The 27,769-nt window shown below is 43.4% G+C and overlaps 1 protein-coding gene across 7 annotated transcripts in view; it reads left to right on the forward strand.

Annotated features, from left to right (window-relative positions):
* The window catches only part of KDM4B (lysine demethylase 4B), a 215,546-nt gene that overhangs the window by 120,337 nt on the left and 67,440 nt on the right, over positions 1–27,769 (forward strand). For 3 of the 7 annotated variants that reach the window (XM_007072095.4, XM_043535975.1, XM_043535976.1), the window contains 5 exons: positions 1,578–1,616; positions 6,373–6,545; positions 14,758–15,284; positions 22,078–22,198; positions 24,467–24,645. In XM_007072095.4, coding sequence (XP_007072157.1) covers positions 1,578–1,616; positions 6,373–6,545; positions 14,758–15,284; positions 22,078–22,198; positions 24,467–24,645 — 1,039 coding nt within the window. Of the gene's footprint in view, positions 1–1,577; positions 1,617–6,372; positions 6,546–14,757; positions 15,285–19,178; positions 19,809–22,077; positions 22,199–24,466; positions 24,646–25,007; position 27,769 lie in introns of those variants that run through there. The other 4 variants (XM_043535978.1, XM_043535977.1, XM_027834197.3 and 1 more) reach the window with 3 other exon arrangements.

Here is a 27,769-nt window from a genome sequence, read left to right on the forward strand (position 1 = left end):
GCGAAGTTCAGTTCATAACAGTAAACAGTATGGTACAAGTCTGCTGTCAGAAATAGAGCATGAGGTGTGCTTCTAGTGGAACTCTGCAATGTAAGGTTCCACAGGGGCAAAAGCCAATATTTGAAGTGCCATTAAGTTGAGTGTAAGACCTTGCTTCATTTGGCCAGTTAAGGCTCTCAAATTTCTCTAGCTTTGACTCTCAATGGGAGCTAGGTGCCTAATCAGTTTAGGCCTTTTAAAAAAAAATTCTGCTAGGTATCTGCATCTTTAGGCACCTAAAATATAAATTATCCCTAGTTTCCAGAACTTTTATGTAAATTTAGTTCCTTGCCTCAGCAACTCCTGCATATGGGGCTTCGTATTGTAGTTGGGATGAAGTGTATTGTGACATTATATGTAGCCTAGAAGCTGCCTTAATCTTGCCTGCTTCTGTTGGCAAAATAAGAGTTTAATAGCTTCTAAAAGAATCATTACTTGATTCCAAGACTTAATTCGGCCTTCCTTTTGTCTGTTCATGAACGTATTTCTAGAGCCATTGCTACCACTTGGGCAGATGCATCTGATATGGTTGACTTGATTTATGGAAGGCTGTGATTCTGCAGGTGTGGAACCCACCCTTTGGCAGAGTACTGTACTCCAGAATCTAAGATTTCATTTAAAAAAAAGTTTCTATCTCTCATGGTTGTAAAAATAACCTTAAAAATGTGAGCTGAATGCAAACCAGTGCGGTTATGTCTGCATGAGTCTACAGACAGCCTGAAACAATAGCTCTGCAAGGGGTAAGCTGCTCTGTTCATCTCAGTTGGGTGTTATCTCTGAAACCTAAAGATATGGTCACTTACATTTCATTTTCAGCTATGTACTACTGATTATTTTAGCATAAACATCAGCTAGTGTGCTTACTTCACAATCCCAAACTTCACTTTCAGTCTGCCCCTGAAGTCAAAATAAGTAACGCTTGGGTTCCTATACTGATTCCACTATATATTTTCCTGTTTAATTTAATAAAACCCTCTGTCCTTAGTGTAAATGAAGTAGGTTCAGAATTTTCAGTTTTCTGCAAAATCTAGGAGACCTTGCCTCAGAATTTAGGTTCAACTTGCTGGTGAGTATACAGGGCTGTTGTTTTAGGTAGAGTCACTATATGGTGCTCAGACCACTATCACTCCTCAGCAGTTAGATCTTTCCTTACTTTATAAGGCTGATTTTGGTTTTCACATAAAGCCTAAATTTTGTTCTCACTACTTATCACTTCCGCTTGCTGTATGGAATCTTGTTTCGTAGGATGGGAGAACAGTGGGCATGCTACAAGGGAAAAATTACATACCAGTAATTGTTGTTTGTAGTCCCCCCTTTCTCCCATCTTCACTTCCTCCCATCACTTACACTCTGTTGCTCTTGTACACACATGTATGTGTCTCCTAATTCTGTTTGTTTTTCGGGTGCTTTTTAAATGATTTGCGGGAAAAGAAGTGGAACGTGGCTGTATAAATCTCCTGTGCTTTACAGTCTTTTTGACTTAGCTTCCTAGCAGATGGCGCTCTAATGTTTTGCTCTACTGGAATCTTGTTTTGTAGGATGGGAGATGAAGAAGAGGACAACAAACAAAATTACCGGTATGTAATTTCCCTTTTCCCCTTTCCTGTTTGCCTGAGGTCCCCATTATGAAAAAGGAATAACATTCCTTCTGTCGCTACTATAAAGTAATACTGAACTCTTCAATAGTGGACTGCTGGATGGAACAGAACCGAAACCCATAGTAACAGAGCCTTAGGAATGAGCCACAGCGTAAATACGTACAGCAAGAAAATGGGTCTGACTGCTTTAGGGATGTTTGAACCACACCTCCTTGTTCTGCCCCATACTTTCTTTGGTGGGAGGAGATTAGCTGATGATTAGCCATTTCTTCCGCTTCTCCATTCTCTAATCCTGGTGATAGGCATTTATGCTATGCTCATATAATCCATTTCTAGCCTCAACTAGACCGTATTATCTCCATGTTTGCTTCTCTAGAAGAGAAATAGCATGGCCTGAATTCCAAACATACTCCTAACTTCCTACTGTTGAATGTGTCCCTGGGTTTTTAAATCCTTTTTCCTAGTGTGGGAACAGCTTCTCATTTCACTCTATCAAATCCCTTCATAATTTTGAATGTCCCTGTCAGGTCATTTAATGCCAACATGTCTGACTGAACTGAGCTCATTGTGATACTGGATTTTAGATGGTTGTCAATGTCAACTGTATTTGCCACACTGGATTTATATTCAGGATTCAGTTTAAAATAGCTTACAACTGTGAAGGTTTTTCAACAACCTGTGCAAGAAAGCAATCCTGCACTACCCTCTAGGACCATGATTACCTTTTTTCGGTTTTGCCTGCTTTGCTTGTCACTTGAATAGATGAGTAATTGGAATGCTGTAATTAAGGCTGCTTTATTGGAAGAAGCTTTTCCTGTTCTGTTTTCTGACTCTGCCCTGTAGCTGTAGCATAGAGCTACGTCCCAGAATCCCTTGAATGACTTTCTCTGTCCTTTTGTCCAGACTATCTCTGCTGCATCACCCATGTTTACATCATTTCTCTCTGCAGACTAATTGCCATCTACTGCCATTAATCTGCCCTCACAAGTAACCCTACTCCTATTTTATTTTCCCTCTTTGGTAAACAGTCTCCCGTTTTTATTAAATCTGAAGATATTATCCTGGGTTGGCTAGGTCTCTGTTGTTTCAGTAATACCAATCTTAATCTTGAACACCTGTAGCTGTAAAATCAGCAGTTGAGTCATGTCTGATCCCAGTAGCATGGAGGATATTCAGGTACTGTCTCTGAGGCCTCCTTTGTTTTACCTTCGCTTGATTTCCTAATGGTGTGCATCTCCTTCTGTCAGGAGAGGTTTTCTGGGAACTCTGTTTGTCCCATTCTAGTTCTGGTCTGTCATTCTTGAATGTGCAGCTGATATACTGAATAAACCTAGGCTAGTGAAGATGCTGCCCTGACATGGTATTTGCATAATGGTAAATTGATTGTGGCTAAAGCTAATTGGTCAACAGAGCTGGTTGCCAATAAACAGCAGCTGCATTCCAAAAAGTTTAATTGGATTAGAAGGTTTTATAAATGGGCTGCCAATAGGAGAAGCAAATGGGAACTGGAAGGAGAATGGTTTCTCCTTGGTCATGCTTTCTTTAAGAGGAAAAATCTTTATAAAGAGGAAATTGAATTACGATAGAAGCCAAAAGAACCAGTGTGTGTTCTCTTCCGCACGCACTCCTGCTTTCCCTCTCTACCCTTTCCTTTCCCAACAACGCTTGCTCTGCACTGTGCAGGCTAGTGGTGTCCCCTCATCTAGTATTGTGCAATGGTAGAACATTTCCGGAGATGGCTCCACTTCATCTGGAATGTATTTAAATTGATAACACCAGCAGAATATTAATCACAACAGACTTATAACTTTTTTTAAAACCCTAGAATGAAGTTAGGTTCATTTTAAAAAACAGTATCTGAGACCGTCTTCACTAGGAAGCCTGATGAGTGACTACTGATTTAAAAACGTGCAGACCTAATAAATGTGTCCATGATCTTAAATCCAGGTATTACTAACACCTAGGCAAGAAAGAGATTGCTTGTATTAATTGGATCTTATTTCTGCTTTAGTGTAGCCCTGTGTTGTCCTCCAGGACTCTTCCATTCCCTGTTGCTTTTGTGTCATTCCTGCCCGCAGCTTTCCCTCGTATAATAATTGGCCTGTTACTTTAGAGAAAACTGAGTGGTGTGGGGAAATTCTCTGAATGCCCATTTTATATGAGGGTCCTAAAATACTTCAATTAGGATAATTTTACAGGTAGTTGGCCTCTTAAATATCCATCTCAGAGCCGATCTTCCTAAAACAATTTGTCTCTTCCTTCTCCCAAATAAGCTTCAGGAAAGTCAGCATAGTCTGGTAGTCAGAACTCTTAGGTTCTTTTCTCTGGACTGTGACTGAGTTACTGACCTTCAGCAGGGTCACTTAACCTCTGTGTGTACGTTGGAAATGATACTTGCTTCCCAGGTGTGTCGTGAATGTTAATATCGGCGTAGAGCACTTTATGAATGCTAAGTGTTATTCCTTTTTCTCTTTGCTCCCCACACCCTTCTTTCTCTGTGTGAGCCTACTACATAGCAGTGAAGCCGCTCAGTTTACCTGGGCTGTTGTAAAAGGTCCACCTACCTGTGTCCACTCTGCTCATTGCTTCCCAGATTATTCCAAAATCGCTATGATGCACTTTTCAAGCTGTTGGTCCAGTGACCTCATGTAGCCATATTCTCCATATGTTTACAACTCGTGGATTGAAAGAATTCTGCCTGAACACCCTCACCAGGGTGAAGTTTATCTTGTTCTGTGAGTTTGTCCAAACTCTTCAGTTTAAACTACTCCTCAAGTCACGTTGAAATAAATCTCTTTTCAAAAGAGACAAATGCCACCTTTCTGGCTTTTTCATTCTTTCCAAATAGTTTTCATACCCAGTAAACAGCTAAGTGCTCCACAGTGTGAGCTCTCCAAAGCAGTAATGTTCTCATGGAAAGATCACCCTAATTTCGTGTAGTTGTGTAGATTATCTGCCCATGGCTTCCTTTTAACCAGATTCACAGTCTGACCGTTTCCGATATCGGAAACGTGTCCAAGTAGGTAACGTCATCTTTCTTCTAGTAATGTCAACCCATCTACATGTAACTCCAGAAATACAATTTCTTCAGATGAGAGAGCTCTCTTTTTTTCCTCTCCTGCTTATATCCCTGCAGCTTCAGGAGGGAGAAGAGCACTGCGAAACCTTTATTGCATCCAATATGAGGTTAAAGCTTTACAACTTGTTGCAACCTTTGTGCCATACTTGTGAATAATAGGGGTAAAAGACATCCTTTACCACAAATAGCATCCAAAACTTGATTCTACTTAATCAACTACAGAAGGTTTAATTTCTAACAGAGTTTTGTTCATTTCTCTCTCTTCTGAGGAGGTGGTATGTTTTCAGGATCTTAGTGAAGAGAAAAGCTGTGATCCTTCTGGGTTCAGCTGCATGTTCGAGCTAATGAATGTCTTGCAAGTGTGAAGTTAACTTCTATACTTAGAGGGCGACCATATGGTTAGAGTCTAGCAATTATAAATTACTGTGCGTGTGGATCAACTTTCTTCTGTAGTAATCATTCATTATTTCTCAGGTTGTTTTTTTTCTTATATGATTTGTTGCCTCATTAAGAGCTCTGTTAACTTCATTCTACTCCAAATCTAATTAGCAGCTGAGTTTATGGACAGGCTCTGAGGATGTGAAGCTGGATTCCAGCTCCTGTAGAGTCTTGGGCAGATGCGTTGTCATAGATGGCATTGCATTCCTCTGTAATGTGGTGGCAGATGCAATGGCATGGAATGGGGACACCATATGGAAGCTGCTACTTTTGAAAATCTCTGCATGCTAAAATGATGATGAAAGTCACAGCTCTCTGAATCAGTCTCTGCTGATAAAGGGTTTTGTTAGGCTCAGACCCAGGGTTCAGAGATCTATTTGAGATACTATTTAAAAACTAAATGAAATGTGGCTCCTAAACTGGAGAGACTCCCTGGTTTCATGTCCCTTTGCAGATAGTGACCCTGAGCAGCTATCTCCCCCGTCTTGGACTTCACCAACAGGCCATTTCACTCTCAGTAAGGATGTTGTCTCCACTAGACCTTTAGTGTCAAATTGATGCTTGATATCTAATGTACTTCTTTAGTTAGCCTTCCCCATCACCTGTGAGCCCTGTTAATTGTACTGCTTCTGTTTCAAGTTTCTCAAAAAGCCATAGACTGTCTATATTGACTTAGTGCCCTAAGCAGTCCATGCCTTGCTTTTTAAAAATTGGTGGCACTTGGTAGTGTCTGATAGCTGGATTGCGTTCCTTTGCAGAGTACTTTCAGATTTCTGTAGGGAGGCAGACAGACATCTAGAAAGAGACGAAAAGGTAGAGTGCAGGCAGAGAACAAAATTTGACACTTCCCCCCCTACTTCTATAGAAAGTTTGCAGAAAGTGGGCAAAAGGAGCTTAGATTAAAAATATAGTTTAAAATGTAACTAGATAGCATCAGTTTATATTAATGGTGAAAACTTTCTTGGGGAACCTTAGGGACTCCTCGAATTAATAGCTCCTGTGAATGGATCTTAGATCTTGCGTTGTTCGGGCTTATCTGTTCAATTTTAGATGTCTGCTCTGTCCCTGCGGCTGTCATAGGCCATTGTTAGCCAGCCTGTGTTCTCTCTCCCAGGAAGGTTGTTTGGTTTCTGTACTGAGCCCTTTCTTTGCAAGACAGTAATCATTTATGAACTGAAGGCTGTTTCTTTACGTGAAACATTATTTCTGCCTCTCCAGGTCTCACAGAAAAAGAAGTCAACCCAGAAGGCATAAAACGGAGGATCAGAAGTCTCTTGGGGAAGTCATAGCTATGGAGACTGCCCTGGAAGAAGTCAAAATGAAGGAGGAGCTGAAAAGAGGGCCAGACCTAGATGAAGAGGAGAGAAGTAAAGTGACTGAGGGGGGAGAAGGTAAGGGTCATGCTCACTGATGGGCACATTGTCTTTAAACAGAAGTGGAGCAAACTGTTTCTCCAGAATGCATTTGTAAATAAGTTATCTAGAGTTTATTCCTCCTGAAAAAATCAGTGGAGTCTTTCCCTGTATTAAGTCTGTACTTTCTGAGGTACACCGTCATTTACAGTAGCAATTAATTTTTCCCTCTAAGAATGCAGTCCAAATAGCTTTCTTGGCAGAACCTGGAAGTTTTGCCAAAGCTATTAGTTTTGTAAAAATATAATTACAAGAGTAATATTTTTTTTTAAAATATTGTATAAAGGAATGACTTGATACACATTTTGTCCCCTCCTGTGAGAAGGAATGCTTTGTGCATTCTTATGGGCATTAGATTTCCCCCCCTACCTACCCTCACCCCATGGGAGGCTGCAAATAAAGCTGATCTTAAGATGTGTGAGGTGCCACAGGTGTGAGGGCAGAAATTTGACTGAGCTTTTTTTCCTCCAATCCATCTGGTGGAGGGGAGAGTGGCTGAGCTAGCACAAGTCCCTGGGATCCCCACAGAACCAGCACAGGTTCCAAACTTTGCTTTAGGAGGGGAAGTGTTGTTTAGTCTGATCAGGGAACTGGGAGTCGAGACAAGGGCTGCTTTCCCCAGCTCTGCCACTGAATCTCTAAGAATGTTCTGGCAAGTCACTTAACGTCACTCTGGCTGCTTTTCATACATCTATTCAGGGGATGTGATATTTATTAACCTTGCAGGATTGTTGTGAGAAGTGTTTTTGTAAAGTGCTTTAAAAGCCTTGTTTTAGAGGCATTATGTCAAGGAAAAAGTATATTGAAGGTTTGGCACAGCGTGTGTCCTGGCTTGCGGATGGTGAGTGATATGTTTCTCTCTAGATCACGTGATATGTGTTGATGCTCACCGTTGAAAAACCAAGTCTTTTCTTAGAAATCTGTAGCTCTTCCCACTAGGGGCCCTTTCTGTTTACCACTAAAGCAGTCTGTCTCAGTGCTGTATTGATTGTGGCAGTTCATGCTGCTGGTAAGCTTTTCGTTCACCTGACTTTTGAGGAACTCTAAAGCACTTAACAAACATTAATGGATTCATCTTAAGGTCAGGCTTGACAAAGCCCTGGCTGGGATGATTTAATTGGGGATTGGTCCTGCTTTGAGCAGGGGGTTGGACTAGATGACCTCCTGAGGTCCCTTCCAACCCTGATATTCTATGATTCTATGATTTTCATATAATGTATACCCCCTTATTATTCCCAGTTAAATTTGGGGGAAACTAAGGCAGCAGAGATTTAAATGTCTTGGTGACAATGTCACACAGGAAGTCTGCGGAAGACCGGGGACTAGAACCCAGCTTCCTGAGTTAGTTCCATGACCTATCAGCTAGACAGTGCTCCCTCCTGCTCCAAGGAAGATAAGATGATGTGGAATATTAGATATGGAGAAAGAGCAGCACAGCATGAGTAGGTACTTCTTGTCACTCCATCCTGAAAATGCCAGCAGTGCATTAAACTGTACACTTGGCTCATGTACAAGTTTAACACTTACTGCCTGTAATAAATGGCCTGAAAAAGCTGATGTCTCGTGGGAGACTAGATACAAGTGGCAGGGACAGATCTGAGATCCTTAGACTTGAAGAGAGGAGAGAAGAATGGCTGTGTTCTAGATGAGCAGATTTTTAAATCACACCCTTAGCTCTGGTGTTGAAAACTGCTAGCTTAGAAGGGACAAACGGCATTTTCAAAACCATTGCAGAAAATTCAACAAGCAGCTAGTCTGTTTGTTTTCAGTGCAGTTTCAGGGGGCCACTGTGCTGATAACCGTTGTCAGCAATGGGTCAGTGTCTTAGTGCAGTTTCTTATGGCTTTTGAAAAAGCTAAATACACTTGATTTTGCCCATCTTCTTGCATGCCATGGTCTGCATTCTCGTACTGAAGCTTCATACAGATTTCAACTAAATAATTTGATTTTCCTTTGTTTACTATTGAAGTCTGTACAGAGTGCAGACGAGAGCACCTGGCTGACCTGAGCGAGTAGTTGCATATTTTCCTCCCCTATTTTCCTTATCTCCTCCCCCACCCCGGCTTCCTCATTTTGCTTTGATTTTTAGTCTGGTTGTAAAGGGATTTTCCACTTATACCAGAAAAGAGGAGCAAAGCAGGTTGGGAGGGGGAGGAGGAAGAGTGGGATTCTTCAGAGATCACTGGCAGCTTTCAAGAAATAAGTCTGTTTCATGTTGTTGTTTTGGACTTCTTGAATATTAATAGCTGTGGTTTTAAGGGCTTCTCACCCAGAAACTTGACAGTGTTTTCTCTTTGGCTTTTATGACTAAGCTTTATGTTAGTAATTTTTCATTTCAGTATCAATGCTTTCAGAATTTCTTAGCAGATTTCCTTGTGACTAGAAATTAAGGAGAGTGTTACAGCTCTGCTCCTCTCTCTGAGTGAGTTAGAAAGAACGTAACACATGTACCAACAGGTGCTGTCTGCCATGCTGTACGTGTTATCAGTGCTGCAGGGCTGGGATGTAAACTCCTGTGCTTCGCAGGAGGGCTCTCTTTTGAGGTGAAAAGAAGCCGTGAGACAGCTAACTGTGAAGTGATTATATATGTATATTGTGCACCACTTTGCATTTAAAGATGAGACAACCACATTAATTCTATTGCATGTTGCAGTTACTTCCACACACGGAGACCGAGACCAAAGGCAAAAAATTCAAGTTCATGCCAATGATTTGTTGTTGCCATGTCCTCTGGTGCCTGTAATAATACATTTTTATATATGTTTATAAAATAATGGATTAGGCAACCCTGCAATACCTGAACACTACCGTTCAGCCAGGAGCACAGTAGACATGTCATCTTGAATTATTTTATTGTCAGGTAGGACATCACTGAGTGTCACCCTATTTTCTTCCAGCTTTGTTTGGGGAGGGGTAAATAAAGTTCCTGGGATAGAGTAGTCCTGTCATGTGATGCAAAATCATGTCTTAACACCACATCAAAATGTGTTAAGGAAGTGTTGACCAGCAAGATATTTCAGATCACTTTCTAGCATCCTTTGGGACAGACGCCCATGTCAGAATGAAAACTCTTCTTTAAAAGTCAAATTTCAGTGCTGCTTCATTTGACCACACGTGGCTACTGGAAGGTGCTTCCTTCCCCTAGGGTTGAGTGTGCTACTTTTGTATCGCTTCCAGCTTCTGTTTGCTTGCAAGTTTGAGACCCAGTTGGATTCCCCCACAAATAATTTGAAGGGTGTAAACATAAAGGATGGAGAGGAATGTTTTAGGGTATGGAGTCCACACCAAGAGGTAGTGAAATGAAGTTAAGAAAGTGAAAATGAAAGTGACTGTTACTGGGAAGAGACAATGAAATGTCTCCATGATTCCTAGAGAGTCTCTCTCACTGTGGGATAGTCTCCAAAGTGGACAGATGAAAGCCCGATCATTTGGAACACTTAAAATGATTTGGACAAAACACTAGAAATCACTTCATGGCGCAATACAGCATTATTAGAGGGATGCAGTGGAGAAAGACTTGCTAAGTTTCTCCCATCTCTAATTCCTATTGCGGTTCTATGATTGCTGTGCTGCTAGATTGACGCATCTGTGAATAAATTGAACTGTTTTCTTAAGCTTGAACGAAATAGAAGTATTGCAATTGTTAGGCCTCAAACTTTCGTATACTTTAAAATGCAAGCCTTGCAAAAATAAAGCTTAAGCTTGTGGTTAGGACGCGCTGCAACCAGATAACCAGATAACAATTTGTGCTGACTTCTATGTACTTATCAACCCCAAATTACGCACATTTAAGATCTAATTGGCTCCAGAAAATAAATAGGCCTAAGTTATACGGACAACTAACAATTGGACATGAAAATTAAATACACGTCAATTATATAACTAGGGCAACCACATAAACAATGTGGCCCACCCTGATTGGTTGGTCTGTTCTAAAACACGGCTATCCAAACCCGATAAAAAAGACGAAGGCACGGGACTGTGTGTGTGTTTTCGGTCATAAGGAAAACCTGACCCACACCCCCTAAACCGAAGGGACGTGCTCTTCTCAACTGTCTGTACCTGGCCAGTGTGGAAAGCGGCTGACTGAAGGGTAATGTATTTTCGAACGAATACAGGGTAAGTCTCTGGAGTAAAAAAAAAAAAAAAAGTCTGGTCGCTCAGTATAATCTGCCTTTTGTATTAATTCTTATTCAGTGCTGGGCTTTGGTTTTCCTTTTTTTGTTTTCTTTCTGCTGCTGTTATAGTCAAAAATCATTAAAAGCCTTTCTTAAAAAATAATTAGTAGTTCTTACTTATTTTATACAAACACCACTTAAGCTCATTACATCTGTGTTGGATGGTGGGAAGTAGCAAACACCCCGGGATAAAATAGGGCCCCAAGGCGTGCCTCCTTCTTCCTTTATCTCCACAGCATCCATCTTATAGTTCCTTAAATTGTATTGTGGACAACTTAAAAAGCCTTCAACTACAGCTGGGCCTGAATTGCTGCTGTTAATGTCTGTCTCCAGTCTTCTGTGCCAGTGCAGGTATTTGGGCTTATAGGTGTTTCTTAGTAGCAGATGAAGTCAGTACTCGGCAAAGTTTTCAAATGTGGATGCCTAAAGTTAGACTCCTACATAAGTAGCCTGATTTTTCAGAAGTATTGAGCATCTGTAATGGCCGTTGAACTTGGCGTACATTTTCTACCTGCCTCCGCCCCAGCCAGCTCCCCTTCTTCCCCTCCAAAAATGAAACTACTATTGCATTTTTAAAGTTTTCATGTCTACTTGCTGTGCTATTTGGATCCATCTTCAGTGAATGAATAGCTACCCAGGGTCCCTACACTAATCCATCGTAATGAAAAGGTAGTGATTTAAAAATAAAAACCTCTTCTAAATCTGTAAGCATTCCTGATTAACAGACTTCCCCTTCAACTCTCACTCTGTTGTTCCTGGATTCTGGTGTATCTTTCAGATATACCTGTAAACGACATCTTTTGTCTTCTTAACATGTAAACATTTAAACATAGGCCTGGATACTGGCTGCTATCAAATTAGCCTGTTTAGAAGTCAGCAAAGCCAGTGAATGACTTTCATTTTGTTGCTGGGGTAGAGAATTCTATGAGTGTATAGAGTAAATATGATCTGTTCTTGTGTGACTGAGGAGAAATCCAATTTGACTTTCATTCAATGTGTTTTTCTCTCTAAGGAAATTCAGTATTGCTTTCTGTGTGATACTACAAACCAGTTTATCTGAAGTGCTACTTACACAAATACAACAATAACTATTTGGGCTGGCCTTGTAGCCATTTTTATAAATTAGTGTAAATAAGACCCTCAGAGAACACACTCCTGGGAAATATCCAGATTTAGATGTCCACCTAAAAGACTTCAGCAGGGATTCTTACAGCTTCATCTTACTCTGTGTTTAATCATTTTTACACAGTATCACATTATTCAGTGGCAGCTTATCTGATTTTCTGCAGTGAGCCAGTGGGTTTTGCTACTCTTTTTAATGGCAGATTCTGAGCTTGGGATTTGGTTGGTAACCTTCATTATTAGGGTAACTTTCTCTGTCTTTCTCTGCTCCCACTTCTAGGTTGTGGTTTTCCCCCTTCCCTCCCCATTCTATTAGTAGGGAGAGTGACCTTTTGCAACAGAGTCATCCAGCCCTAGCAGCTGTAGTTGAAAAACAATCTTTTATTAAACAAATTGCGGGCTGGCATCGTCTGTGGAACATCTATTATTTACTTTCCTTTGTGTGGACTGATAACTTTATTCATGAAATGTGGGGAGGGGTGAGCATAGGGAACATAATTCATTGCAGATGCAATAAGGGAAACAGTCAAGACATCTTCCATCCTGACCCAGAGACGCTCACCAAGGCCCAGGAGGCATTTTAATCATGGCTGTTCTGGAATGCTCTGAAATCAAATTGGCCCAATCATTTTACAGGGTTATATTGGGAGGGAAGGTGGGGAGAGAGGAGAGAAGGTCTCTATTTTATGGGTGGTCCCCGTCTCTTTAGAAAAATATTGGGGCATCTATCTGCCCAAGGAATTTGTGTGCTGTCACTGCTTTGTAAGAGATGTGACAGCATGCAGATAAAATGAATGGCGCTGCATCAGGAGGGAGAGGTGAAAGCAAGCATTGAAAGTGCCCAGAACAGTAGCCAGTACTGCGATGGTGTTGGTAATAGATCTGGTTCAATGCTGTGTTTGATTCATGGTTTAAAGGACCTGGCGCGAGAAGCCTTTCAGTAAAGTGATTTAGGTGGCTTCATTTCCCAGGATTGTTGACTGCAATGGATATACAGTAATACTCACATGCCAGCAATGCTTTTACATGGAGGGGACAGTAATTGGGGATGGTTTTGAGGTGGGGCATGAAATGGGATATGAAAGTCCTCCAAATACATATTATTCTGCTCAGAGTTTGTCAAAGGCAGAACTGTCCTTCCACCTCTGGACTATGACCCTATCAAACCAGAATCCTAAAATAGAGGCCTAGTTACATGTGACTTAATTGTGGGATTTTGGGGCCAAATGGCCGTGTTTTCCAGCTTAGGTTTTCTCAAGGTGCCAAGAAGTGAGATGCTCAGATGTTTAGTGCCTTGATTCATACACTTCCTTAAGTGGGAAGGATTTTCTGACATTGGTATATTAGCTTCTGCTAACTATTACTTGCCCCACTGAATAGTAAGGCAAATGAGAAACCATGTGAAATAGCTAGTGAGGGAAGTACAGTAATTCCTCGCTTAACCTTGTAGTTATGTTCCTGAAAAATGCGACTTTAAGTGAAACGATGTTAAGTGAATCCAGTTTCCCCATAAGAATGAATCTAAATAGTGGGGGGTTAGGTTCCAGGGAAATTTTTTTCACCAGACAAAAAACTGTGTGTGTATGTATGTATATATACACACACAGAGTATAAGTTTTAAACAAACAATTTAATACTGTACACAGCAATGATGATTGTGAAGCTTGGTTGAGGTGGTGAAGATAGACGGTGGAAGAGGGTAGGATATTTCCCAGGGAATGCCTTACTGCTAAATGTGAACTAGCATTTGGCTGAGCCCTCAAAGGTTAACAAATTTGTTGTTAATGTAGCCTTATACTCTACAAGGCAGCACAAATGGAGGGAGGGGAGACAGCATGGTAGACAGAGACACACACCCTGTGTGTGAGAGAGAGATTCACATTGCCCCTTTAAGTATGCTGACACCACTCTAAATACACTGCCTTTTTAAGTATATCAGGAAGTTGAGACAACAGCTGCAGACAGCAAGCTCTCTCTGTCCTGAGCCCTATTGTGTCCCTGCCCTGCTCTAAATGGAAAAGGGGTAAGCAGGAGCAGGGGGAAGGGGGACACCCTGACATTAGCACCCGCCCCCAGCACAGCAAGCAGGAGGCTCGGGGAGCAGCTCCAAGGCAGAGGGCAGGAGCAGCACAGGGCAGTGGGGGGAGGGACAGCCTGCTGGGCGGCTGCCACACAGGGAACTTAAGGGAGCGGGGAGCTGATGTGGGGGCTGCCGGTCCACCCTGGTTCCAAGCCCCCACCGGCTAGCTCCAACGGGCTGCTCTTTCGGCAAGCAGTGAACAAAGCAGGTGGCTGCCAAACAATATTATAAGGGAGCATTGTGCAACTTTAAACAAGCATGTTCCCTAATTGATCAGCAACGTTAACCAGGACGACTTTAAGTGAGGAGTTACTTTAGGTAGAGCTTTCCTTCACTTAATCTTCTATTCCAGTGCTGTAACCCAGTCAAGTTGGGTTCTAGGATCAGAACTCCAGTTACCTTGACATCACTATTTCTGCCTAGGCCTGTGACTGGTATTATGTTTATACAATGTGCATGTGAACCTTGAAGCTCTCAGTCCAGTTTCTGGTGGACGGGTGTCTTCTGACCCAGTTGACGTTTGCACTGGCAGTCTCGGCAGGCAGGTCAAAAATTGAATAGGCCACTGGCACAAAGTGAGCTTCTGATTTCTAGAGCCAGTCCTTCGGCGTCAGAGCTGAGGGTCAGCATGGTATATCCTGCGTGGCCAATGCCTGTGCTGCACAAAGACGATGGGGTTTCTATTGCCTGTCCTGTTAATCCAGTGTTTTTTGACCAACATTAAACTCATTTGTACGTGGGGGAAGGTGAAATAAGAGAATGTCCTGATATTTCAGCATGTGAAGTTGATTCTTGCCCATTTCTTTAACAGGAGACAGCAAGGTAAAGGGCCGTCCCCCAAAAGTAAAAGGTGAGAGAAAGAAGAAGCACCCTCACCATCAGCACCACCACCATCACAGTCATCACCTGCAGCCACCTCAGCCTCCTTTGCAGCAGCAGCAGCTGCCACCGCCGCCTCCACAGCCACAGCAGCAACCAGCAGGGGAAGAGGCACCAGCAGCCCGGCCACTGATTCCTGCAGCAGCACCAGCATCAGCCACGGCAGAGAAGAGCTTACCCTCTGCTCCCCTCAATATCGTCCTGCCCTCAGAGGTGCCAAGCGAGGAGGATGACTTTAAGCCCCGCCCCATCATTCCCATGCTTTATGTGGTTCCACGGACCAAAAAGGTGGTCTTTGAAAAGGAGCGCATATCCTGCCAGCAGGCCTTTGAGCAGTTTGCCACACAAAAGGGCCAGGTTTGGCGGGAGCAGGTGGTCCCTTTGGAGCTCACTGTGAAGGAGGAGGAGAGCGGAGAAGCAGAAAATGCGGATGTTGCCACTGAGGTCAGTGACTTACAGGTATGTGCCAGAAGGAGGGCTTTGTAGCACCTGCTGCTGATGTAAGTAACCATTGACTATCAGGAGACCAATAAATATTGCTTCCAGGGAAAGTCCTGGTGGGACAATAGTGTGCATCATGGGATCTGAGCTAGAGTTCTGTAATGCTTTGGAGCAGTGATTCTCAACCAGGGGTACATGTACCCCTAGTGTTACACAGAGGTCTTCCAGGAGGTGTACATCAGGCTACTTTGTATTCCAATTGATTTATTTTATAACTATATGGTAAAAATGAGAAAGTCGGCAATTTTTCAGTAATAGTGAGCTGACACACTTTTTTGTATTTTTAAGTCTGATTTTGTAAGCAACTAGTTCTTAAGTGATGTGGAACTTGGGAGTACATAGGACAAATCAGACTCCTGAAAGGGTACAATAGTTTGGAAAGGTTGAGAGCCACTGCTTTGGAGGACTTACTTCCGGCCATGTGGGTTCTCCCTCTTTTCATCCCCCAAATCTGACTCTGCTGTGTCTATATGAGCTTTTAAGGACCATTCCCCATGTTCTACAGTGGAACAAAATACCGTGTTCTGTTGTGCAGCATTGTATCTTGTTCTTTTGTATAGCTACGGAATATACTGTGCCCCACTTGTGCCTTTAGAGTGTAAGCTTTTCAGTGAGGGTCTTGCATCTTGTGCAGAGCCTCATACGCTTCCGGGGACTTCCCTTGCACCTGGGATAGCCGCAAGAATTGAAGTACCTAGATCCTCTGGAAGATTGATTGGTTCTATAGAACTTTACCCTAGCAAGGTTTTGATTCAGCTTTGCGATGGCCTGTTGTGTGGTGGAAAGTGGTGCGCTGAACCTAAATCTAGGAAAAGGCTTTTGTGATGCTGGTTGGAAGAGGGAATGTTTTTAAGAATTTGCTGAGACTCTGTCCTCTGCCCCTCCTCCCGGTTTTTCAAAGAGATGCTAAGCCCTGGGATCCTGTTTGGCTCAACACTGGGTCTTGTCTGAACAGGAGCGATCAGTGGCGCAAAAGCCACCCCTTTCACCTTCAGCTTGCTAGGAAACTCTGCCTTTTTTCCCCCCTGGATGAGAAGCTTGCCACAATGAACAATGCCACAGGCCTTGTCTACACTAGAGAAACCAATCAGTGGTATTTCAATAGTTGGTTTTATCTCCAGTTGCTCAGCTGCTCATGTGAGTATTTCCACGTTGGTAATATTGCAGCAAGTTAAAGACCCCTACAGTTTTGCTGCTGTGCTGGTTGAGGTGCCATGCCCACTAGGAATGTATCTGAGTTCCCAGCACTGCTGTCTGTCATCGTGCCTTATTGGGTAACATTTGCTAGGTATTGTGGGATGCCATGAGGACAAGGACAGTTGTGGGAGGGAGGGGTTAAACTCCCTTAGTCTTTAGGAAACTCCAGTAATTGGCTGTGGGGTATTCCAGTATTTACCTTGTTGCCGGTATTATTTCCAGACTGTGTTTGGAACATGTAGGCTAGCGCAAACACTCTCAAGTGTGTCCCTCACCTATGAAGAAAGGTTTATGCTTGAGTTTAGGAAAAGCTACCGTGAGGCAGCTGCTAAGATGCAGTGGATTGTTTTTCAAGACCTCATGCTGAGTGTTGGAGACCAAAAGAAGGGTACCTGGAGTCCCCTGTCACCTTGGACTTTCAGAGTACATTTCTCTGATTTATTCCGGAATGAGTTTCCAGTGGTGAGGACAGATGCTTTGGACCATGTGCATGAGCACAAAGCGGTGGGACCAGAATGTGCTTGTGATCTGGGATGTCCAGTGGTGACTGCAGAATTTCAGGAAGAAGAAAGACTTTCCTCGACCTCTGTGCTGAGCTTACCGTGACATTACAACATTAGAATGCTCATTTCTCCGGGCTGATGTAGGATTTCAGTGATAGCAGTGTGCAAGCTAGCTATTCCGATCAGCTATCAGACAGTAAGGAATCAGTTTGGGGTCCATAAGTCCACTGCAGGCACTGCTGTGACAGAGGTGCATGTGACCATGTACTGCAAGAGGCATGTGATCAGTGTGCAGGACGTTATAGCAAGCTTTGAACTGTTGTTTGGTCAGTTGTACCAGTGCATTGATGAAACACAGTTGCTATCTCAGCAAAGCCTTAAAGTGCTTTAACAAGAGGTAGCACTCCTTAGATGCAGATCACGGTATTTCATTGTAGTCAGTTCATGCATATCTGTGTTGGCTGGCTTGGGAGGATTCTAATGAGTCTCAAACTCATCCATTTTCTACAAAGACCAAAAATTAGACCTCTGTTCCCTGCAGTTGCATTGACATTAGTGAAATGGCTGTCTCTAATGCTATTCTGCATATGTGCTTCCCTGGTTTATGAAAACACATCCTCAAGGGAGTGGAAGACTCAACTACACCCTGAGGAAATGGAGGATATTAGTGGAGTCAGTGATAGACTGAAGGCTACCTTGCCAGAAGTGTCTGAATAAACTTCCTTATTATCTCTGCTGCTTGTTGTGTTTTGCACAATATACCTGAAAGATATTTAAAGATGACTGGAATATACTGTCCTAGACACCTTGCATCCGGCCATGCAGATGTGGAGGCAAGAGTTACTGTTAGCAGAGTCACCAACAGGAGAGCTACTTGGATCAGGGATGCTCTGTGCACCTATTCTGAAAACAGGGCAAGGGACTACATTTCATTGTCAGTATGTCATGACCTCTGTATTCATTTGCTATATGAAGATAATGAGGAAGGGAATGTGTGCGCGCCCAGGGCGGATGGGTAGGTTATTTTGATAGCCTCACAGATTTTAAGGCCAGAAGGGACCATCATGATCATCTAGTCTGACCTCCTGCACATCACAGGCCACAGAACCTCACTCATCCATTCCTGTAATAGGCCTATAACCTCTGGTTGAGTTACTGAAGTCCTTAAGTGAAGTGAAATCTGTTATTCTAGTAATATACATTGCCTTCCCAATGCATTGCTGCACAGACAAATTCTAAAATGGCCTTAATGTATATTCTGAAATGTAATAGTGTATTAACTAGAGCAGATCTGATGCCCCAAGACACAAACATATAAACATCCAAACTTAGAATGCTTCGTGAGGTAAACCTGACAAGTTTTTTTCATAGTTGTATGTAACACTGTTCGCAAATGTTCTCCTTGTCTTGAGTGAAAAGTCTCTGATACAGCTGGGATCATGAGGTGGGAAGAAGGGAGCCTCCCGATATGGGATATTTTCAGTGTTTTAAAATGCAGGATATTGGGTAGGAACAGGGAGTCCTATAGCAAAAAGTCCTGGAGGACACATCCCTTCCATAAGCCTGGGTATGCCCCTGTATAAATTCCCATATCTGTGAATGGTGAGAGAAGGATAGGGAATTACAGGAGACAAATTCCTGCCTCATATACCTGTCCACGTGTGGATCATCATCATGCTGGAGAAACAGAGCAAGGCCCACGAGTCACAACTTTTCCCCTTGCAGCTGGTAAACTTTCTGCGACTCTATCAGTTCAGCAGACATGTTGTCCTGGGTCTTTGGCTTTCTGTCTTAGGCTGGGATGGTGGTAGTTTGGTGTCATCGCCCAGGTTGGTGGGCTACTTGTCTGTTGGTAACCGCTGCCAATAGTCAACCGCTGTCAAAGGGTAAAATGGCGAGACAGCCAGTAACCATAATAACCCTTCACAGAGGCCTTGCAATGCAACAGAATGTTGGTGTCTACCTCGCCCTTGCTTCCAGTTACAAAGTACGATCAATTGTACAGGCTGTCCCAGATGGTGAGCAGATTGCCTGTTGCCCCCCAGTACTGGGCTGCTGCGTAACCCTGTCCAAGAGCAGTTTTGGGAGGCGGATGGGGAAGCGGGGGTAACTTTTCAATGACAAATACAGTAACAACCTTAACCTATTACAGGCTGCCCTACCCCTGGATGATATCACCTTGAGGAGGATTCCCAAAAGGCAGCGAAGGGAAATATTCAAGAGAGTTAGCGGCAAGCCGGAGAGATACGCTGCAGCTTTATTTTCCCGTATGGTTCCCCCTGATAAGCTGAGGGAATGGCAAGGCACTGTTAGCTATCGTGGTGGCAGAGGGAAATATGCTTTGCCATGCAATATGGTGGCCCGATTAAAACACCTTTTGTATAAGCGTTTCTCAGATATAGTGGCTGCAGACTGGAGGAAGATCAGGGCTAAAATCGACAAGTTGCTGGAGCTGTGATTGGCTGCACGTGGTGCCTGTACCTCTGACTACTGTAGCATGGAATGCACTTCACTTTCATTCTTAATGCCATAATAAGGACAATGATGCTGCCTTTGAACCGCTAACCCCCTGTGCTGTAAATTTCAGAGCAGGCCAACTTGTGCTCTAATGTATGTGCCTTATACCAAAGAAAGCTGTCGATACTGTGATTACCAGTGCATGCTGTGTAGCTGCTGCTGGGTGGCAAGTGGGCTGGCAGATACAATAGGATGTAAATGCTTTGGCCACAGTCTGTGTGGTTTGTGCTGGAGAAATAAAATGCTTCTGTTTTTATGCTGCTTACTTTGTGGTCTCTTTGTACCTTTTTTAATTTGGTTTTATTTTTTGCTGCTTGTCCTCTCTTTTGGGTATGGCTGCATGGCATAGCTCTGCCACTTAACCTGCCATTTCCCCCTCGCCTGGTGCATCTGGCAGGAACTGGGAGATTATAGGGGGAGTTGGTATGGTAGAGGTGGGATTGTAGGGAAAAAGGGAGCATAATGAGGTGGGGATGATGGAGCAGTGGATGTTCATGTTCTTGTGTAGCTATATCTACCCTTCCACAAATGCTAATGGAAGCAGCCATGTGAAACCCAAACATGTTCTTTGATTTTAAGCTGCTTAGAAGCTAGAGTTGTAATCTGGCAATGCCAGCATTACTCTGTATGGCCTTCACTGCCAAGGGGTCCTGTCTGACAAGGTTCAACTCATCTATCCCCTCCCTGTGTTTGGGTTTTCCTGCCTGTCATTTTCATCCTAGCTGATCCATCCTCCAGGGTTCCACTGCTGTCCACAGCAAAGTTGTGGTGGTGAGTCTTTAGCTGGAGATCTGGGACTTTTTTTTTTAAACACTGTATGTGAGCAACATCAGAGTGACTTCTGTTGTTCTTAGTTTTCCAGTCGTGTCTCAAATCCTTGCCTTTCTCCTGCCATTGAGCATTTTGAGTGCTTGATGCCAGTGTGGCTAGCTGCTCATACAGACCATGGCATTCCTGTGATATGTTCCCAGCTGGGAAGGGGCATGTTGATTGCCTCACTGTGAGGGGGTAGTGTAAAGGTTTTCCAGGGACCAGGCAATAGAATACCAAGACATCATATTTCTGAATTCTCTTCCTCAACTTTGTAGTGGGAATATCGTTGTCAGAGCCCTGTTAGCCAGAGAATTTCTCTGGGAACACCCCAGTATGATGATGGGCTCATCTTTACTGGAGGGTCTTTACTACACTGCATGAGTGGAAATCAATGGAGATGGGACCAAGATGTCGGCTTTAACACCTGCTCACAATTTTGAGTATAATGTAAGAAAAGTGAAATTTGTTTTGGATTGGACACCTTGACTCAAGCCCTTACCAAACGACCCTGTGCAAGTTGTTGAATTCATTCTTGAACTTCATGGCCTGTTGTTACCGTGGGACAAGGCGATGTCGTCAACAACAACAACAATTGCAATCAGTTAGAGTTGAAATACTGTTCCAGAAGTCGCTTGCTCTGAAAATGACTTGTAATCAAACTCCAGGCAATGCTACGTGTATGGGTAGGTGGTTTCCTGTGAAGCTGATCCTTGAACCATGGCGTGCAGAAAAATGACCAGAGAGGCCAGTTTTGCAGCGGCTGATGCACTAAGGGACAGCAGTGAGACACCTGCTGTAGTGGAATGGGTCCACTTGGGTGCTCAATCAGTGGAGTTAGCATTGATTGAGACTTGCTACAAAATTTTTTTAGGGTAACTATCATCGATGCCCAGCAAACAATCCATTACAGCAAATTTTTGTGTGGATGCAAGGGCACGTTCCACCAATTGAAAGGCATTGCAATCTCATTTTGCTCTAGTGTAGACAAGGCCTTGGTCACCCCCAGAATAGGTGACTGAAACTCACTGTATCTGGGATTGAATGTGGATAAAATCCAGATGTCCCAGTTTGTGCAGAGTGCAGCTTCCTAGCTCCTCAATGGAGTGGGCCACAACAAGGCCAACCGGAGTGTAACCACTTCAAAGGCTCACTGCAAGACCGTACTCTTTGACAAAGGACTTTCATTACATCCAGCATGATGATGATGATGATGGGGTGTGGGTGTGTTTGCAAAGCTACCTTGTCCAGGGAGTGGAGAAGAGCAGAAAATTCCTTTGTAGATTTCAAGGATCTATACCTTCAGACTTCATTTGCCTTGATATTGTGGTGAAGGGCACGATGAAACTCCCTAGCAAGATAAGAATTTCACCCAAGGGAAGAATTTAGGTTTCCAGCTGAAATGCAGGCAACATGTGACATGACTGATCAGACCTTTCAGAGGCTAGTGAAACTAGCAAACTCCATCTGACTTTGAGGCTATTCTGGGTAGAGGAAAATGTTGTCATTTACCTTTACCTGGCATGATCTGATGGGAATGTGTTGGCCTTATCTACCAAAATTACCTGTGGGGAGGTCCTTGGTGATCCGACCCAAAGGCAATGATGATTTTCTTGTGTGGGTTAAAGGCCCCATCCTGGGGAATTAGCTTGAGTTGGCCTCTGTTGCTTCCCCATTCTTCTGAATTCTGGGATTCCCACGTAACATGCTCTGGTTTGTTTCAGGCCACTTCTGCTTTTTCAAAAATGAAGATGGAGATAAAGAAAAGTCGCCGTCACCCACTGGGCAAACCACCAACCCGCTCCCCATTGTCTGTGGTTAAACAGGAGGCCTCAAGTGATGAGGGTGAGTGCAAATGGCTGTCCAGAACCCCGATATGCCGGGGCTACTTCCTTAGACAGCCAGTGGCTTGTCAAGCCCAGAAAAATTGTTGGGGTGATCTTTAATGGGAAACCATGGCATGAGATTCTTCTGCATTTTGCTTAATCGGTGGAGGCCCCTGTACACTCGGAAGGAAGTGTTTCTGAATGCTATACCCACCTCTGGTTTGTTTTTCTGACTTTCTGGGTGAGACCTGTTAACTACAGGAAATGTGGGGGAAAACATCATGGGGAAATTTGGGAGAATGCTCTGGGCAATGAGTAACTAAATTCCTGTTCGGAGACAGGCCGTGGGTGCAGTGGAGAGGGAGGGAGGGCGGGCAAGTTCTGTGATCTTACTCAAATGGCTACATCAGTTGGCAGATCAGGACTTCAAAATACCTGCCTACAAAATCACTTTCAGATGGCCAAGCTGTACTTGACACTTCCGTCCAAAGGAGGTTTCTGTGCTCCCTGGAAGTGCCTTCTGTGCACAGCTGTCATTGCTGCACTGCTAAGCGCAGGTCATGCAGTTTGGAGTCTTAGGCTACGTCAACACCACAAGCTAGGGTGTAATTCCCTTGCCCATGTACACATGCCTGCCCTGGCTCGTGGGGATGTGTTTGGCACAACTAAGCCATGCCTCCGCTGCTGCTACCAGTGCTGCTGCAGCTACGCTGGTATTTATACTCGCGCTAGGTTGATGAGAGCTCGTGCACGTAGGTGTACGCAAGCAGGGAAATCACACCCCTAGCTCCTAGTGTAGGCATATCCCTAGCCAGGGGGAAATACTGCATTTGGGTGTCGTGCTCCTGTCACGAACCTATGCTCTCCATAATCCTCATATAGAATTAATGGAATGAGGTGGGGAGACAGTCAAAGGCTGAGGTCCTCGTTAGCAAACTGGGACCTAGACTTTACTGCGGGGCCCCTTGGTTCCTGTGGTCCTGCAGTGCAGCAGGCTGGAAATCTTGCAGCAGTTTCAGAAGTTTGTTTTTTTTTTAAAAGGGTGTTCTCCACTGAATTAAATCAGAAGATGAATAATACAATTGGTATACTATGCCTTGTGATAATTGTAATGATAAATTAATATTTTACTCTGCCTCTGATCGTTTTTCCTCATGCCCCATGTACTTGAATATGTAGAAGTTGTCATGGGGAAGCTTTGGCAGCTAGGTAGGGCGGAAATGGGGCAGAAGTTTAGGGTTGTGGGAGAAGCAAATTAGCTGGATGTTTCTGCTAAAACCATCAGCAGAAAAGTAGTGAGCAATCCTTGTATGTTACTAGGCTTCAGAGTTAACATAGCACGGAGATGTATGGGAGACTCCCCACTGCTCAGAGCTATTGCTTTGGGCTGTTTGCAGACTTGGGCAACACTACATTAGTTTATACTTAGTGCATGCAGGGAAAGTTTTCATTGCACTTGTAGAGATTAGCACTATTTTAAAATGAATACTTAGAAACTGGACCACAAAACTGAGGCAAGGATTGGATTCCACAGCTGCAGAATCACAGAATGCCTGGGGCCCCAGTCAAAAGTTTGTGAAAGCAAAGAATTGACAGAAACTAATCACAAACAGCTGCCTGTCAGACCTGTGCCAGAAGCAGATGAAGGTTGCTCAGTAGATTGCAGTTGATGAAAGGGGGTTGGGGGAATAGTTGCAGAAAAGTGTAGACTAGAACCCAGGCTGAGCTTGCCTCTTGAGCAAGATTTAAATCTGTAGGTGGGTAAGGAGTGCACCCCGTGATGGTAGTTGAGAACAGAGTTGCCACTCACAGGTGGAGACTGGGTGATACTCAGACCCCTCTTGGGAGCTGGCTTGACCAAACAAATCATGTAGTTTCCTGAAAGATGAAACTTCTGCCTGGAGGCCAGGGGATTACTATAGATCTGCATTGCACACTTTGAACTTGGTTTAATTAGGGGAGGCTGCATGATCTAATGCATGGACACTGGGACTGGGAGTCAGGAGGTCAGGAAACTTGGGTTCTCTTCTCTCCCACTGACCTGTCATGTGAGCTTGGCCCAGTCACTCTCCCTCTGTGCTTCAGTTTCCCCATCTGTAAAATGGAGATGATGATAGCTGGTTTTGTAAAGTGCTTTGGCACCTACGGATGAAAAGTGCTACAGAAGAGCTAACTGATAGTGTTTGTTCTTTAACTTCTCCGAAGTGTCACTAGAGTGTTTATTTTACACCCTCTTGCTGCATTTCGTCTGTACTGAAGACACTTCCCATTGCTCATTTTACTCTAGAAACGTTTCCATTTTCCGGGGAGGAGGATGTGAGTGACCCAGAGGCTTTGAAGTCTTTACTTTCCCTGCAGTGGAAGAATAAAGCACATAACTTCCCAGCTGAGCGAAAATTCAATGCAGCTGCTGCCCTGAGTGAGCCCTACTGTGCTGTCTGTACCCTCTTCTACCCTTATAACCAGGTAATTTCGGATACTGCTGCGGATGGGTGGGTCAGTGGAGGGTATCGCATAGTGGGTATTTTAGTCAGATTAGTGTGGGTTTATTTTCATGGTGTCGGTGTGGTGATCTAGGCTTTTATTGTAAATTGATAAGTCAGAACCCCAGGTTTGTGTGCCATAGAGATGTATCTGGAAATAGCAGAGACAGTGGGAAAAGCCTATTGGCTTTTCATCTTTCCTTGCATTAATTTTTAATTTTACTTAAGTAAAACAGAAATTCCATGGCAAGGGAGTATGCCGTTAACCTCAGATTGTCTTGTGTTGAGCTCTGCCACAGAATTTTTGTGTGACCTTCAGTACCTCACTTAATCTCTCTGCCTCAGTTACCTTATCTGCAAATGGGAATACTGCCCACCTCAGAGGGATGGTGTGAGAACTGATGTGCAAAGCTCTTTGAGATCCTCTGATGGGGAACACGATAAGTGCAAATTATTATTATTATTAATGTTGTCTACACAAGGCCACCAGGACTGTGCAAAACTTGCCCTTCTCCTAAAAACTGGTGGACCACATGCTTTTTCTCCTCTTCCTCAACCAACATTCGGAGCTTGACAACTTCTCAAGCTGAGTAGGTGCAGCTCAGGGGTCCCTAAAGAGAAAGCAGTCTCTGCTCTCTGTGGGTACATCTATACTGCAACAAAACAAAAAAACCCAACCCACAACAGAGAGTCTCATAGCCTGCGTGAACTGACTTGGGCTTGAGGGACTTGCACAGCAGTGTTAAAAAGAGCAGCGTAGACATTTCTCTGAGAGAACCCTCCTTACTGGGTTTCTGAGCCTAAGCTCCTGCCCAAGCTGGAATGTCTACACTAATATTTTTAGCCCCATAGCATGAGCCTGCGTCAGTTGACCCAGGCTCTGAGACTTGCCGCCGCAGGTTTTTTGTTTTTTATAGTGTAGATGTACCCTGAGACACTCTGCCTGATTGAAAGAGGAATCTACCTGGATCTGTTTTTACGCTCGCCAGGTTGTTTGAAATTTGAGGGTGGATTTGCAAAATGCTGACCGAGAGTAATGTCAGGTCCTTCTGTGGTTTTGTCCTTACCTAGGAGAGGCCAACCTCAGTGCTACTGAATTGAACATACACTACAGGATCCCTCTTTTCCCAGGCTAATTCAGGCAGCTGTAACATTTCAGTTACACAAGCAAGAGCAATGGTGTTGGTCTTGGTTTTAAAAATTAATGATTGGAGCCTGAGCTTAGTGTAATGCAGGAGGCACTGTACAAGGCAGCAGAAAGGAGATATGCATATGTAAATCTTTATGGTGTCTCATTTGTTTTCATTTTCTAATCATTTGAGTAAATCAGAGATAGGTTTTCTGGGCACGTCCAGTCTTCCTCGCTTGCCATAAGAGGCTGCTGGGATTTAAAGTTCTGGGAACTTGGGTTTAGGATGCAGATTTTCTTGGCAGTCATTGCCAAGCAAAACATTGGGAACCAAATCTAACCCTGCCCCACCTGTCAAATGTATATTGTAAATCAGACCACACAGGATGAGAGGCATCCAAAATTTGTAAAGCCTCTCAAGATGTTAAATTCTTCTGTGCATGGCGTACACAGTGCTGATAACTTAGCTGTGTCTGGTGTAAATACCAAAGCTGCTCGTTTCAAGGGGATTGGAAAAAATAAGAAGTAACACACTGACACATTTGGGTCCTGTAGTGATTTACAGGAGCAGACATTAATACATACAGTGCTGCTGCACTTGCGTGTGCATCGAATTGGTACTCAGCGTGAGTTAGCCCTGTAGTAATAGGGTACTCTGTGTGTGTGTAAATATGTATGAATATATTTATATGCAGCCATGTGTAATTACCCTCACACCCCCTATAGGTGCAGAGACAGAATCACATGGCAAAGAGCGTTTTTTATCAGTTTAAATATGCTTGTTCCAACATCCTATCCCCCAGTTACTAGTTTGATGGCCTTCTATTTTCTCGAATCCAGTTCCACTAAGGTATCAACTTTTCAGAGATGTACTGAATCTCTTCCCCCTTTATTTTAAAACACTGGGAATAAAAATCCTAGTGGGCCTCTTGCTGTCCCAGCAGATATGGGTGACTTTTTAAAAAAAATATATGATTAGTGCAGTATTTTTGTTCAAATGTGCTTTAGCCCCATTCACATGTGTGTGTGTTGCTTTCCCTTAGAGTTCAAGTAGTGTTTTGAAAACTGGTATTTAAAATCACACATGCAAATCTTTGCACCAGAAATCCTAGCACACTCATCCAGTCAGGGAACAGAAACATACAATGCTATTCATCTGACCACTTGCATTGAAGCACTGCATCCAGGCTTCTGAATATTCACAAGCAAAAAGTAAGATTAGAGTAAAAATTCCATCCACTGAATTTGAACATCAGCTTTAAGGAATTTTCAATTTGCTTCCAGATATTTCATGAGCAGGAAGGCAAAATTTGTTAGATATGTTATTTGCTCAACTCTGCCCCAGTTTGTCCCTGCATAAGTAGGGCACATGGAGCCAGAAACAGCTCTGTGTTCACTTGGGGCGTGCGTGTTTTAAAAAAAAATCCCTGATTTATTCTGCAGACAGGAAATAAAGTCTCTCTCCAGGACTGCATGATGCTGCTGTATAATGGATTGTGAGGAGACTTGGGTGCAGCTTGGCTGTTTAATCTATTGTTTTTAACTCTGGTTTACTACCAGAAACCTTTAAATGTCCTTCTGAAGAAATTCTTGCTGAAAGAACAGGAGAGGCTGCGGAAGGGGAGGGTAGATCTTGCTTATTCTGTTGAAATCTTCTTCTTCTGCAGCATTTGGGGATTTGATCTTATTTTATAAAAGTATAAACACAAAAATAGTGAATGCTGCTCATTATTCTAATGCCTCCCTGAGCTTCCAAACCAAACGACAAATCCCAGGGCACATCCTGTTGGAATGGAGGGGAGTGACAAGATTCTTGTCATGTGAGCTAGGAGTTTGGTTAAGAGCACTTGTTGCATGGTTGCAAACAGCATGAGCTAGTGAGGATTGATTTTTCACAAGGGCAATATTCTTTGAATTTTAGAACAGTTGGTGGATGGGCAAAGTGGAGACTCTGTGTACCACTGTTTCCTTTTCCTTC

Source organism: Chelonia mydas, chromosome 25 (genome assembly GCF_015237465.2).
Source record: "Chelonia mydas isolate rCheMyd1 chromosome 25, rCheMyd1.pri.v2, whole genome shotgun sequence".
Taxonomy (NCBI): domain Eukaryota; kingdom Metazoa; phylum Chordata; order Testudines; family Cheloniidae; genus Chelonia; species Chelonia mydas.